This window comes from Condylura cristata, unplaced genomic scaffold (genome assembly GCF_000260355.1).
Source record: "Condylura cristata isolate star-nosed mole 26May11 unplaced genomic scaffold, ConCri1.0 scaffold00026, whole genome shotgun sequence".
Classification (NCBI taxonomy): domain Eukaryota; kingdom Metazoa; phylum Chordata; class Mammalia; order Eulipotyphla; family Talpidae; genus Condylura; species Condylura cristata.
The window spans coordinates 1,034,373-1,048,754 of record NW_004567127.1 but is presented as its reverse complement, the minus strand read 5'-3'; the positions used below and the strand labels follow the sequence as shown (position 1 = coordinate 1,048,754).

Below are 14,382 nucleotides of genomic sequence, written 5' to 3'. Positions count from 1 at the left end.
CAGTGCCAGGGGACCCCCTGAGCTAGTTCGGGGGCGGACGGGTGGGTCTCCCGGGAAAAGTGGCCGCAGAGGCCCTGCCCGTCGGCGCAGTGAGTACTGAGCCAGGGGCGGCAGCGCGGGCTCCGCACTTCCCGGCCTTAGCAAAAGGCACATGAGCTGCGGATACTCATCGTACTGTTTCTTAATCAGCCTTGGTGTTCTGGGCCGAACCTGCTTGGGCGCCCTAACCACCGAAAGCGGGTAGATGTAGCTGAAGCGTCTTATGGGTCTATAACGGCTTCTGAAAGATTCACCTGGAAATCAACTCATTCGGTCATGTCCATTGTGTGGTAGAACCTTTTCCCTTCAAGTTGTTCAGTAGACTAGTAACATAAGTAGCTGCCTCCGCTAATGAGCCAAGCCCGGTCCTTGCATCTTGAGACTGATTAGTACATGAAAAAGGAATGCAGTGGTAGAATGCTATTATTAAGCAACAGCTGCGGAGTATCTGGTGCTAGCAACGGGGAAATTGTTAGCAACTGCAGTCACGTGTTCTAAAGCCCTTTAAAACACGGAGTAAGAAACAAGCAACACTCGACATGGTTTGAGTCAGTCCCTCACAGAATCCCCACTGCTAGGTTATCTAACACCTCCACTGGAATCTTTTAGTATAGTTCCACCATTTTCTTTAGCCAAATAGGAAGAGTCTCGATTTTGTAAAGACAAAAACAAACCCACTAATTTCAATAAGATGGAGCTGAAATACCCATCAGTTTCCCACCCCTCAGGAAGCAGAGTTCCAAAAGTAAAATCATCTTTTCATTATTAAACTGTAAAGCAATCGCTAAACATTATACTTGTGCCTTGACTTCACAAGACATTCCAGAACTGTCTAAAAATGAAACATTAAAAAAATCACTTACACAGGAAAACCAAGAGAGAAGGAAAGATTTACCCACATACAGTAAAGTCGAAACTTTGGACTCATTTTAGAAAACTATCAATGCACAATAGTTTTACAATCACTGGAGTTAATGGTTACTTCAACCTGTTACTTTCAATCAAAACACAAAAAGGACTAGCTCAATTTTAAATTCCAAATGGACAATAAAGAAGGAATTCAAACTTTTCTTAGAAGTTACTGAGGCACATGAGCTAGTGAGTTCTTTCAAGTTGTTTCTCGGTTTTTACAGACCTTCAAAGCCCCTAGTGGTATTGTTCAAAAAGTAAACGTGATACAATGAAACTAATCATTAACAACAAATCTTCAATTTATTTGAAGCAATTTGGTTTCAAAAATGTTAAGTTACAGCAGTCACAGAAAAAAAAACAGGAACAGTCAAACAAAAGAATAATCGGGAGTACTGTGTTTCTTTGTTTCTTAACACTGTCATGGCTTTATTCAAAACACAGTTGCACAAAAGTATTAACTTCAAAGATTTTAAAAGGAGTTTTGAAGAATTTAACACACTATATACATACTGCCATACAAAGAGCATTAAAATAGGACCAAAAACTTCTACAAAATATAAAACCCACCCTTACTTATTTGCATGAAAATACCACCCACAAAGCTAAATAAGTCTTAAAAAGTTACCAGGAGGCTCTAAGTGTTGTTTTCAAAGCAAAAAACCCTAATTGTGATTGCACAACAAGATGATTGATAAGAAAGCCAATATACTGATTTATTTTAAAAATAACTTCCGTAATCTGGCAGAGCAAAATGAGAATTCTTAGGACAAAAACAGTATTTCAGTTATTAAAAAGGAGTACAATGTTAGCCTTTTGGAGATTCCATTCTCCCACAAAATTGATCCCAAGAGTTTTGTCAGTTGTTTTTAAGTTTATCCACACAACTAACTGCCTAATTTTTACTTTGAAACCCAAGTCATAAATTGTAAACTACGAGAGAAGCATTCCTGTATTCAGTAATTTAAACGGTCCCAGTATGGAAGTATAATTTTAATTAATTTGCCAGCATTACTTTGAAGAAGCTTATACTCTTAAGGGAGGGGGTAGAATTAGATAACCAAAATTAGAAGAAGCAGCTGCCTTGAACACGGAGCCTCCACAGCAGGGAAGATGCTCTCATCTACTCACGGTGTGTTTAGTAGCCATATAAGGAAACGCACTCACACTTATTCCCAATACCTTGCTATTTTCAATGGCTGGGCTTGAAAACAAATCTTAATTGAATATTGAGTTAGTTTCCAATATTTTTCCAACTGTGCAGTATCTGGTAATGCTCTAAAACTACAAGAATTAAAGGTTCTACTCAGAAAAATTACAAGTAGTTTGCAGGCTGATACCTAAATTATTGGGAAGCCAACTTAAAAATCTCACTGGAGCAACTCATTACCAACAGGCAATGAACTGCTCTGACTTTGAGGAATACTAATGCTGCTCCCAGAAGCCTCCTCTACTTCTTTAAACTCTTTATCCTCACGCGGTCTGTACATGTCATTAGCCGAGAAAAGATTTCCAGTAAGCAGAGTCTGTTGCATAAAACTGCTGGTAACAATATATGTCTTTCAGAAAATATTCCATTTCACGCACCTAGCGTGCTTAAAACTGAAACGGGTCTGAAAAGGTGGCTGAGGTATAAGACAGAAAGGCTTTCCTGGGTATCCAAGCTTTCCAGCTTCTCTGAGATGGAGGGAGGGGCTAAAGAGGAAAGTGATGATGCTAAAGGAACCGGAGGGGCAGGAAGAGCACACACTTCCCACCAGTGAAAGCTGGTCCGCGGCATGCCCTGGGCTCAGCTTGCACAAAGGGTTCCCCTGCACTTAGCAGAAGCAATTTTTCCTTCAAAAATAGAATCTTATCAGTCACCTGGCTGAAAGGCTTTGGGTGTCTTAACAAAAGCCATGAACTACATTGTGACCAGAACCTCTACTCTCTATCCCGCCCCTGCTTTCTACAAATCATGACAGAAAGCACCCAAATACCCTTAGTCACACACACACACAAAGTCACTGCTTCACACTAAAGCTCTCTGGGTCACCTCTAGAACAAAATAGTCGTCGATTTACCACTCAAGAGACTGTTCAATTTAAATTCCAGCCCACTGGGATCTCAGTTCATGTATAAATAACTTTAAACCTTATGAATGAAATGCACCATACTACACCTGTGTAAAAAGTGATTTTTTTTTAATTTTGGGCTAAAAATGACTAACAGTTAGCTTGAATTAGAAAAATTAAGATTCTAAATAAGTTGCTAGGGAATTTCACAATGGAGTCAATGAAAAATTTTCTCTACATACAATATGATCAGTAACAGACTAGTAAATCTTATTTGGAATGATAAGGCAAAAATAGTAAAACCACACTTTTCCTATAAAAAGTTGCATGTATCTTCTGCAGGGACAGCCGCCTTGCATGGAGAGACAGAGAAGATGGGTCAGCCACGCCCTGGAGCGTGAGGGAGTCAGGTCCTTGGACAACCTAGTCGTCATCTTCCTCACCATCATCCTCAGCTTCTCGTTTCCTCTTCTCCCCTCGACGACCTTCTTCTTCTAAAAGAAAATGTAAGGCAAATTGGAGAATACTTAACCTAACAAATGGTTAGGTTACAAAGTTAAGTAACGAAGTTACAAAGTTAGTTAATTAAGTTACAAAGTTTTGAACTATTTTAATGAAAAATTAATGACTTGGGAAGAAAAAAGTTGTCTCCTCTCTAAATTCCTTTCAATTTCAGTGTATTGAACAGTCTTAAAAAGCTTGCTATGATCCTTGAGGGCAAGCCATGACGACCAGGAAGCCTGGGCTTGACATTAATGGGGTGGTTAGTGAATTTTAGACACTAAAGACTTAGTGGCCACAACAGGTTAAGCACAGCACTGTGAGGCTGTCTGCAGCCGCTGCGGCACGAGTTCGCTCCCCAGAGCTGACCCACAGAGCACAGCAGATCTCTCCTGTCTCCCCGCTGCTCCCCTCAGCAGTGGACTTCGTTAATCTGCCTGTTCTGCTCCCTACTCTGTCTCTGGTGAATCCTTTCATCAGCCCTGCACCTCTGGCCTGTACCCCATTTTTTTGTATGTATAAATAAGTCTTAAAACAAAAAACTAAAGACTCAGATAATGCATACCACAGAGAAAACCTAAAAGGTGTATTATCTGGAGTTTGGATAAAAATACCCTTCCACATAAGACTTCATAAACCCCAAATGAAACCTAAAGTTAACGGAGCTCAAGTGTCCTTTATCTTTTTATTCTTTAGAATGCTCCTGTTACAAGTATTTGTTTCACTGAGTTAACGAATGCCCGAGAAAATTGCTTTTTATAAAAAATTTTCTACATCTTAAGCATTCAATGACGTGATTCCAAAATCGAAGAAATCTACACTAATTTGAGATACAGACTCATTTTTTAAAAATCCATGAAAAATAACGGTAACTTGAACTTTACAATTCTTTTTTTTTTTTTTTAAGATTTATTTATTTATTCATATAGAGCTGGAGTACAGGCCAGAGATGCGGAGGGTGAGAGCCTTCACCAGAGACAGAGTGGGGAGCAGAACAGGCAGATTGCGAAGTACACTGCTGAGGGGAGCAGCGGGCGGGTCAGGAGAGGTCTGCAGAGCCATGTGGATCTCCTCAGGGGCAGGCGGGGATCGAACTCATGCAGAAGCGGCTTTAGCTTCTCAGTGCTGTGCTTTAACCCGCTGCACCCCCAGGGAGGGCCCGAACTTTACAATTCTTTAATGGCTAATGTAGCTCACCTTCATCTTCCTCTTCTTCCCCTTCTTCAACATAGTCATCATCGTCTTCTTCATCCTTGAAATTCAAATGTTCAGTTTGAGAATTAATTAGTCATGATATGTACTTTTCACTGTTTTATTAATAGAACTTTCCAGCAACAGCAAAGCAGAGTAAGGCTAGTTTGCATTCTAGCCACCTCTGCATAACATTTGTTCTTTTTGAAACCCAACTAAATCTTCTTTCTTCGGAAAATAAGTTATATTTTATTTAGACTGGCAAAACTTTCTGTAACATGGAAATATTCTCTGTAACCACTAGACACAGGTGGCTATTGGGCCTCTGCAAGTACAAATGAGAAGCTAAATTTTTCATTTCATTTTAATTTAAGTCAACACTTGTACCCGGTGGCTGCTATAACACAAAGCAGCTTCCTGCCATTTGAACACAATCTTCTATCTTACAGCTCATGAAGGCGTCGCCTGAATTCTAGCCCCCTAAACAAGTCACATGCATCAAAAAGTCACTCAGTTTGGACCTCAGTTTTCCAAGTAGTAAAAGAACTCATCTAGAAAGATTTGTAAATTCTTTCTGTTCTAAAAATCTACACAGCAAAATAGCTGAAGTCAATAAACAAGCTTGCTCTACAACTACATCGTGGAATGAGTTGTTCTGGATTGCTAAGATTTTCCACAGAGCCTTCAAACACCGTCATTTTCTTTTTACTCTAGCCAAATGGCATACAAATCTCTTACCATTTTATGATAAGCGTAACAAACATTTTTCTTCAATAATCAGCCATCATTTTTTGATCATGAACTTTAATGAGTATATGCTTCAGACAAACCTCGGGTCTCGCCTCCAGGCCACAAGTTTACTGCTTCATGAAAACTTTAATAGTGAAAGTCAAGAACTGCTGGAGAGCTAGGGGAAACTTGGTCAACCTCCCTGTTCGCGGCATCCACAGCCCCAGAGTGTGCAGAACTGCTACACAGAACCTCATTTTTCAGCATTTTTCAGCTAGAAACCCCCAAGGAGCCAACGTGCCTGGCGCGGCTGTCATCAACTGTTCTCCCACGCCTGACCCGAGCACCACAACGCCCCGCACGGACCAGGAGCGGGAATGGGTGGGAACGGCACAAAGGGAACCTCAATTAAAAACCAGGAAAGCCCACGGCCTGAAGCTGCGAAGGAAGGAAGAGGAGAGGGGAGGGGAGGGAAGGAGGAGGGCGGAGGGCGATTCTGAACACCGCAAGCCTGCGAGGAGTGAGGCATGAGGCTATGTAAATTATTACCAATTTTTAAGACACTTGGGATGCGAATCACACTGATTCCTCAATATTTTAGGAAAGCCCACGTCCAAAGGCTAACCACTCGTATGGATTTTGTTCAAAACAAAACGTGATCAGATGATGCACATTTTTAAGGCTTGTTAACGTTTTCAATATCATCTACTAGATAATATCCCTCAATAAAAACTCAGCTGTCACCAGAGAATTGCTCGTAGAGACTGTGATCCTAGTCGGTGGGAAATAAAAATGTTTGTTTTTGTGCTACGAAGAGGCAAACGAACTGCTCTAAAGCTCCCGTCTCCGTTTTAAAAGAAACACACTACACACATGAAACCCTGCTTTTACACAGTAACTCCTTACCTCTGAAGAACTGAAACAGAAATGAACTCAAATAAGAATTAATCAAATTCGCTTTCTACTTCCCTCTACTTCTTCAACAATTTCCTTAAAATTGAGGTACAACGGACATACAGAGGTTTAGCTCTGCAACATTCTGCATTTACATCTATTGCAAAATGCCTCCATCGCCACACATAGTTAACAAACCATTTTCTTCTTGTGATATTTTTGTCATGAGAAATTTTTAAATGTACTCGGCAACCCCCCAATACACATTATAAACGGCAGTGGCTAGGCTCACACTGCACGCGTGGCTTATTTACCCTGTAACTGCAGGTTTGTATTTCTGACCTTTACCCATTTCACCCACTGTCTTCCCCTAGCAACTGCCAGTCTGTTCTGTGCCTACGAGACTGGTATTCCTTTTCTTTTGTTTGGATGTCACATGTAGGTGAGATCGCATGGTAATCTGTCCTTCCCTTTCAGACTTTTTAATGGCTGAATTGTATTCCACATTATTTATGTACCACTTTCTGTATTCATTCGTCCATGGATGAATTTTTTTTTTTAAGATTTATTTATGCATCCAAGTACAGGCCAGAGGTGGGGGGCTGAGAGGATTCCCCAGAGACAGAGTGGGAAGCAGATATACTGAGATATACTGCTGAGGGGAGCAGCGGGGAGCCAGGAGAGTCTGCTGCGCCCTGGGGATCACTCCCTGGCCAGGGGATTGAACTCTTGCTGCCGTGAGTGCGGACAGCTTCAGAGTGCTGTGCTTTAACCCTTGCCACCAGGGAAGGCCCCATCCAAGGATGAATTTTTAAAATCTCAACAGTTTTTGTCTCAAACATTTCTGGTTCTTAAGTTTTTAAGAATAACACTTCATTAAAAATTAAAATTGGCCCTCCCTGGTGGCGCAGCGGGTTAAAGCACAGCACTGAGAATCTAAAGCCGCTTCCGCATGAGTTCGATTCCCGCCTGCCCCGGAGGTGACCACATGGCGTGGCAGACCTCTCCTGGCCCGCCCGCTGCTCCCCTCAGCAGTGTATTTCATCCATCTGCCTGTTCTGCTTCCCGCTCTGTCTCTGGTGAATTCTCTCACCCTCCGCATCTCTGGCCTGTACCCCAGTTCTGTATGAATAAATAAATAAATCTTTAAAAAAAAAAAATTAAAATTACTGGATCCTCCCTGGTGGCACAGCAGGTTAAAACAAAGCACTAAGAAGCTAAAGCCACTTCAGCACGAGTTCAATCCCCACCCCGGGGCTGACCCACAGGGCGCAGCAGACCTCTCCTGACCCGCCCGCTGCTCTCCTCAGCAGTGTGCTTCGTAGATCTGCCTGTTCTGCCCCCTACTCTGTCTCTGGGGAAGCCTCTCACCCCCTGCACCTCTGGCCTGTACTTGGATGCATAAATAAATAACTCTTTTTTAAAAATTCAAATTATTTCTTAATCATTAAAAGCTTCTCTCCTTGCCACTATTCTCCAGTATTCAGTAGTCACAAACATAAACAATTATTGCAATTATTTGAAGGTTTGTTTTTCTTTATTTGCTTTTGCACAGAACTGGGGTACAGGTCAGAGGTGTGGGGGTGAGTGAATTCACCACAGACTGAGGAGGATGAAGTGATTTACTGAAGTCCACTGCTGGGGAGCAGCGGGTGAGATAGGAGAGGTCTGCTGCGCGCTATGGTCACTGCCTGGCCGGGGATTGAACTCTGGCTTTAGCAAGGACAGCGCTGAGGCTTAAGCCCTAGGCCACCAAGGAGGCCCTGAGGCTATTTTTAAATAACATGAGTAACATGAGTCTATTATTTCACTAAATAAATTAAAACAGAGAGGAAATAACCAAGTTGTATGCCAATGGAAGACGAGCAGGCTGACTTTCTTCTCTAAAATACTTAAAAGTTCTGTTTTTCATTACTGTGTAGCTCCTAACTCACTGAGGCCCCAAACAAGTTTAAGTCCTATTTTCTCCACACTAGCTCCAGACTTAAAATGGCGTCTGAGAAAAAGTGCCATTGATCATATTCTCTGTCTAATCAATGTCAAAGTCACGCAGTGCACAAACAAGGACACTCACAATTTCTAGCTTAAATAAGAGGTATTTTTAGTAAAAAAAAAAAAAAATTAAGAGAACAAAAAGAAATTTCACATTAGGAGAAAGTGATCTAAGCTCTCAGGGGCTAGAGATGGTCTTCCCATGTAAGGACCTTCCCTCAGCCTCCTGCGGCCCCCAGGGCACTACACAGAGGCGAGGCACAAGGATGAACGGCCTCCCGGAGGCTCACCGCCAGCAGAAAGGGGCCGAGGGCACGCGCCTTTACAGAGGACGCAGAGCCACACCGGTGTGCAGAGGGCACAGAAAGGAGTGGTCGTCTAGGCGAAAGTACAGTTAGCTCTACCCATGAGGCCACGCCAAGCCAAGTTTCCAGTGTCCAAGGTATGACCTGGGCGGTGGTCACACAGGTACACACAAGTAAATTTCCTGGGCTTGTTCATACAATCCCTGCACTTTGCATGCTTTACCACTGCTTTATACCTCAGTAAGAAAAAGCAAAGTTCGCGCGCGATGCACGCGAGAAGCCTTGTCATGGGAGTGAGCATGAGCTGACGGGGCAAGACACAGCTTGGTGCGACAGCTGAGCTGGGTGCTGAGGTGGCGGGGCTAGAGCAGGAGGCAGGCTGGAGAGGGAGGCGCTCAGGAGTCCTGGCACTAACCAGAAAACACGAAGGGTCTCTGCAGTCGGCGAGCACCGAGGAGCCTCCATGGTGACGCCGCACCCAGAGGGGTAAGTGAGCGATAATTAGGGAGGAAAAGCTGTCCTGAGCATCTGCACGTCAGCAACCGGACGCTTGTCATGTTATCTTGCTGAGGCCCTCAAATAATGCCAGGAGTTGGTAGAACCTCACACTGGTAATGCCAGACTAAGCCTGAGAAACGTGTGAGCTGTCTCCACCGTGCTGCTGACAGGAAGCATCTGAAAGATATCTGGGGGGGCCTCGCTGGTGGCCTAGGGGTCCAGTCTCAGCTGAGGCCTCAGCTCGATCCCCGCCAGGGAGGGACCCTGGGGCGCAGCAGCCGCTCCTGTCCCCGCTGCCCCTCAGCAGTGGGTGCACTGAATCCACCTGTCCTGCTCCCCGCTGTCTCTGGGGCGTCCCTCACCCCCGCACCTGTGTTCTTCTACACATAAATTAATAAATCAATCTTAAGAAATAAGAAGAGACACCGGGGTAGTCAGCAGGTGAGCGAGAGCATCTGCCCCACAGATCTCCAGCAACTTGCTCTTCAGAGCACTTAGCCCGTGCCGAGAAGCTGCCCCCAGGGCCGAGAGGCGCGTATTCACCTGGATTTCGTCCTTCATCAAGTACGAGAGGCCCACCTCCTCTTCCCCCTCGCCCAGCTCCGACCCTGCTTCATCCTCCTCATCGTCGTCGTCCTCCTCGTCGTCATCCTCCTCGTAGCCTTCGGGTGGACCCGCCTCGTCGTCCTCCTCATCCTCTTCATCTTCATCTCCATCTTTTAAAGTTATTGAGAGGATGAACAGACACCGTGGGAGAGAATGGCCCGACCGGGTTTCCCCCCAGTGACCGCTGCTCTTGTCACCCTCGCGCCATCACGTCACCCTTGGCCAGTGGGTGGGAAACACTGGCTGATTTTTTAAAGCTTTTCCTTTTCTAAGATTTCCTGCTAGAGAAATATGGTTCCTAAATACTGAAACTCTTCCAGTGTGTAGAATTTCATCAAAATCCACACGCACTGAAGTCTGCGGGACCGTGTGGCTTCTCAAAGCCTGCTTGCTGGTCTCCGCATCTCTTTGTGCCCCTGGTTGTCCATCGAGGCCTGCTGTACAGTGAGGAGCGCCCCCTTTCTAACAGCCGTCCCACAGCTGCTGTCAGTCACCCACTTATCTAAAAATGTATGTCCACTCTAACCCTGGGGCCTTTCCACCACTGCCCGCACCCCGGAAATTCCCACCCATTAGCAGTCGCTCCACCCTCCTGCCCCAGTCCTGGCGACCATAAATCTCCTTTCTCCCTCTCTGCATTAGCCTAGTCTGAACATTGCGTGAACATGGAGAAGACTTTTATGCTGTCTTCTTTCACTTTGTGGAGTGCTTCCAAGTTCATGGAGTATGCATCAGTACTTCATTTTTGTGGCTGATGTCTTTCCATCGGAAAATATAGCACCTGTCGTTAACCCATGCACCAGGTGATGGCGTTTGGGTCATTTCTGCGTCTGGCAGTCACAGAGACTATTGCAGTGAGTGCTTATTTTTTAAGTAGTTTTTTACAGTTGCCACTTCCCGAGTGGTGGTTACACAAGTTTACATAGGTAGAAAATTTCATGGGGCTTAAAGTTATTTTAATCAACTCCCTCAAGCTGACAGACACCTGAACGAAGAAAAACAAGAGCAGGACTTGGTTTTTCTGATTTCCTTGTCTTGCTACATCTTGCCCCACACCTAAGTATCCAGGCCCGACCTGATTTGCACAGCTAGACTGGGAGTTGCGATCACACACTTCCGAGCATGCAGGACGATTACCTTCCTCGTCCTCCTCTTCCGAGTCTGGTGCTTCGTTGTCCTCCTGATCAAACCCATCTAGGTACGTGATTTGCTGCAGCAGCTCAAAAATACTTTCTCTGTAATCTTCCAGGTTTGTGATCTCACAGTTAAACAAGTCGAGACTTTTCAAATTTTTCAGATTTTGCTGAGAAAGTAGAAAGTTAAGACTTACATTCAAGGTTTATAATGCCATGTTATTTCTTTCAGTCTGTGAAGTAAATATGTACTTGAAACCGAGAGAACGATATTTGGATTTGTAAGAGCTTTATAATGAAAGGTTATGACATCAAGCCAGCCCCTCTCTTCGTGAGCCCTGGCATGTCAGTCCCGAGGAGAACTCTACTCTGGCCGGGGGCTGCCGGCCGCCCCTTCTCCGCCCAAGCCGCGCGGGGCTAAAACCAGCTCTGTGGAAGTGGCGGCACCAAGGCCTACACCCTCAGCCAACGCTGGCGACAGCTTCAGCCTCCTTCCAGACTTTTTTTTAATCGTGGCAACAAGTTCAGTTTTATCTCCTTTTCTCCCCTTGGACCAGTTTTGACCAATAACTTAAAAAAATAAATAAAGGAGGAAAAGTAATGGAATTTGGCAAAGACTGGAAACCTTAAAACCAGACATTCAGCGCCTGAGGTTGATGATATAATGGCTTAAAATTTCTTCTAAATTTTACTCCAAAGGAAAAGAAAGCAGAAACCATCCATCAGGATCACAACATGTGAGAAAGTTGGAAGTGTCCCGAGAGTGCAGTCAGCCAGCTGAAACACACACGTCTGGGGAAGCTCAGAGAAGCAAGTCCAGAGACAAAGCCTCCCACTTACCAGCGCCTCTACTGTGCTGAGATCCTTGATTTTGTTTCCACTCAGATTGAGGTAGGTGAGATTTGGACATTTTTCTGCCAGGACTTCCAAGCCTCCAGAAATTATATTGTCACTAAGTTCCAACTATAGAGTCAACGTGGGAAGAAAACAAAATACTTAGGACAGAGATCAAAGATGTTCTTCTTTTAAAGTTCTTTTTTTTTATTCATGCAGACAGAACTGGGGTACAGGCCACAGGTGTGGGGGTGAGAGGCTCACCAGAGACAGAGTGGAGAGCAGAAAAGGAGGACTGACTGAAATACACTGCTGAGGGGAGCAGCAGCTGGGTCAGGAGGGGTCCCTCCCTGGCCAGGGATCGAACTGATGCTGCAGTGGCTGTGACAGCTTCATAGTGCTGCGCTTTAACCCGCTGCGCACCAGGGAGGGCTCCTGCTTTGTTTTGTTTTCTTTGTTGTAAGGTTGTTTTTTATTTTGAGTAGAAGAACTGGGGTGTAAGTCAAAGATGCAGGGGGGGAGAGGATTCACCAGAGACAGAGTGGGAGGCAGAGCAGGTGGATTTACTGAAACACACTGCTGAGGGGAGCAGGGGGAGACAGGAGAGGTCTGCTGCGCCCTGGGGGTTGTTAGTTCTCTGGCTGGGAATCAACTGGAATTCAGGCCATGTCAGGCTGTCTCAGTGGTAGTGCTGAGACTTAACCCCTAGGCCACCAGGAAGCCCAAATCCAAGTTTTTGTTTGTCTGTTTAATGTATCAACTTGAAGAAAAGCAACTGTCATTCTCTCTGGCTTCAAGGGACTGTCACAAATCCCCACTATCAGAAGCCCTATATGGCTTCATAACCCAGGTTTGGTTCCAGTTGTATACAGTTGGATTTTAGGTTTCAAAAAAGTATTTGGTAGGTTTTAATTTGTCATAAAGCAAATTTAAATTTCTAAAAACATTATTAAAGCTGATTGCAAAATCCTACATAACCTTTTTTCCCCTTAAGTACAAAAACTTGGAAACTTCTAGTTAAAGGCATAATGGTAGTTTCAACTGGCCCAAACTAGATGTAGCAGTCACTGACTGGGGAGTCAAGAGGCTTTCACACCCAACGCCAACTTACCTTTCGAAGTTTATTTAAGCTGGGCAGCCGAGCCAGTGAGCTCAGTTCCACGTTAGCCATGCTCAGAAACTCGAGTTTTTTAAAAGTGTCATTCAGGCCCTCAATTTCCCCGTTGACACACAGGCAGTTATCGAGGACTAATTCTGTCACCTGGAATAAAAAGCACAATTGATCCTTTAGTTTAGCAAAAGCCCTGGGTCGCAGCACCCTGGAACGTGAATATTAAGCCCACCAATCTCCTTAAACCTTTTCATCCTCCAAAACTCTGAAATATAGCTGAAATCATTACACGTTAACCCTTTAAAGTTAAGCGTGAAATAAGGAATTCAAATCACTGACGCATAAAAATTAACTCTGAACAGGCTAGAGAGAAATCTCTCAGCCCCTGGGGGCTCTGAGGCTGGGTGCCAGCCCCCCACACTCCCCCCAGGTCCCCGGGGCCCCCAGGGGGCTTGGGGAGGCATGAACAGTGAAAACTGCGAAGAACAAACTGTTTTACTCTCCTTCTTAGTTTTAAATCCCTTTATCTTCGGCTGATAAATGCCACTAACTCCAAAGTACCGCGGTACCTCCGTTGGAGACACTGGGCAGTCTGAGCCCTGCTGGGGATGCTATTTGTTCTAATAACAATGAAGCCAAACAGCAGGGCTCGGAACAATACATCCTTGATGAAACGTTACTTTTTGCCACCCTGGTAGCAATTTTAAAGATTTCATGGTCCCATCTTTGGGGTGGGGGGCTGGCCCCTCTACTTGGTCAGAGTTGTAGTAACAAAACTCTGCGGTATGGGTGGAAGTGGGTTTACCCTTAGTGGGGGTGGAAGGGCTGGCTCCCTCTTCCCCAGGCAAAACTACCCGAGGCCTCTGAGGGCTGCACGGGCATCCAGGCCGCCCCTCTCTAGGCCTGGCGCGCTCCCGGGCACACGGAGCAAGGCCAGGCCGCCGGGCAGAATGGCTGGCCTAGGGTCACCCACGCAGGGCCACGCCACGGGTCCTGCGCCTCTCAGGCCCCGCTCCTACTCCTCCTACTCGTCCGAATGGCGCGGGCGCCATGGGTTTGGAGTCGGAAAACCAGTCCTTGCACAGAGTATCACCGGGCCCTGAGACTCCACTTGCTCGCTGGGATACTGGGCCGAAACTCTGCACCTTCCAGCCTGCCCGAAGGAGGACGGCAAGCAGCTCCAAAGAGCGCTGTGCGCGCCGAGAGGCGCCGCACTTTGCGGGAGACCGTTATTACACCACGGGAGGAAGGAGAGGCTGGCAGGCAGCAGGCAACATCCGGCACTCCCCAAAACTGGCAAGGAAACCGCCTCGTGGGGTGAGTGAAGCAGGCTGGGGCGGAGGGAGCCAGCAAGCCCACTGGCAGCCCAGGCGCCGGGCCTCCCGGGGTGCGCGGGACCGCTCTGGGCTCCGGCTGGCTCCGGGCCCCAACAAGTAGGCCCCGCCGAACTTGGCCTCCCTCGGGGCCGGTGGCAGCGGCGGTTTCCTCCCTCCAGCCACCTGCCAGTGTCAGGGGAACGGACGTGAACACCTAACGCGGCGCGCGGACTGGGAGCCCGCGCCGCAGCCTCGGCCCGCCGACGGACC

The 14,382-nt window shown here is 46.0% G+C and overlaps 1 protein-coding gene across 1 annotated transcript in view; it reads right to left on the bottom strand.

Moving 5' to 3' along the window:
* Positions 1–1,232: 1,232 nt before the first annotated feature.
* Positions 1,233–14,382, bottom strand: part of ANP32E (acidic (leucine-rich) nuclear phosphoprotein 32 family, member E) — a 14,577-nt gene continuing 1,427 nt past the window's right edge. Inside the window, exons 2-7 of the mRNA XM_004689565.2 lie at positions 12,797–12,946; positions 11,692–11,814; positions 10,856–11,021; positions 9,656–9,828; positions 4,701–4,755; positions 1,233–3,496 (exon numbers count right to left, since the gene is read on the bottom strand). Of these exons, the coding sequence (XP_004689622.1) occupies positions 3,426–3,496; positions 4,701–4,755; positions 9,656–9,828; positions 10,856–11,021; positions 11,692–11,814; positions 12,797–12,946 (738 nt within the window). The 3' untranslated portion in view covers positions 1,233–3,425. The remainder of the gene's footprint in view (positions 3,497–4,700; positions 4,756–9,655; positions 9,829–10,855; positions 11,022–11,691; positions 11,815–12,796; positions 12,947–14,382) is intronic.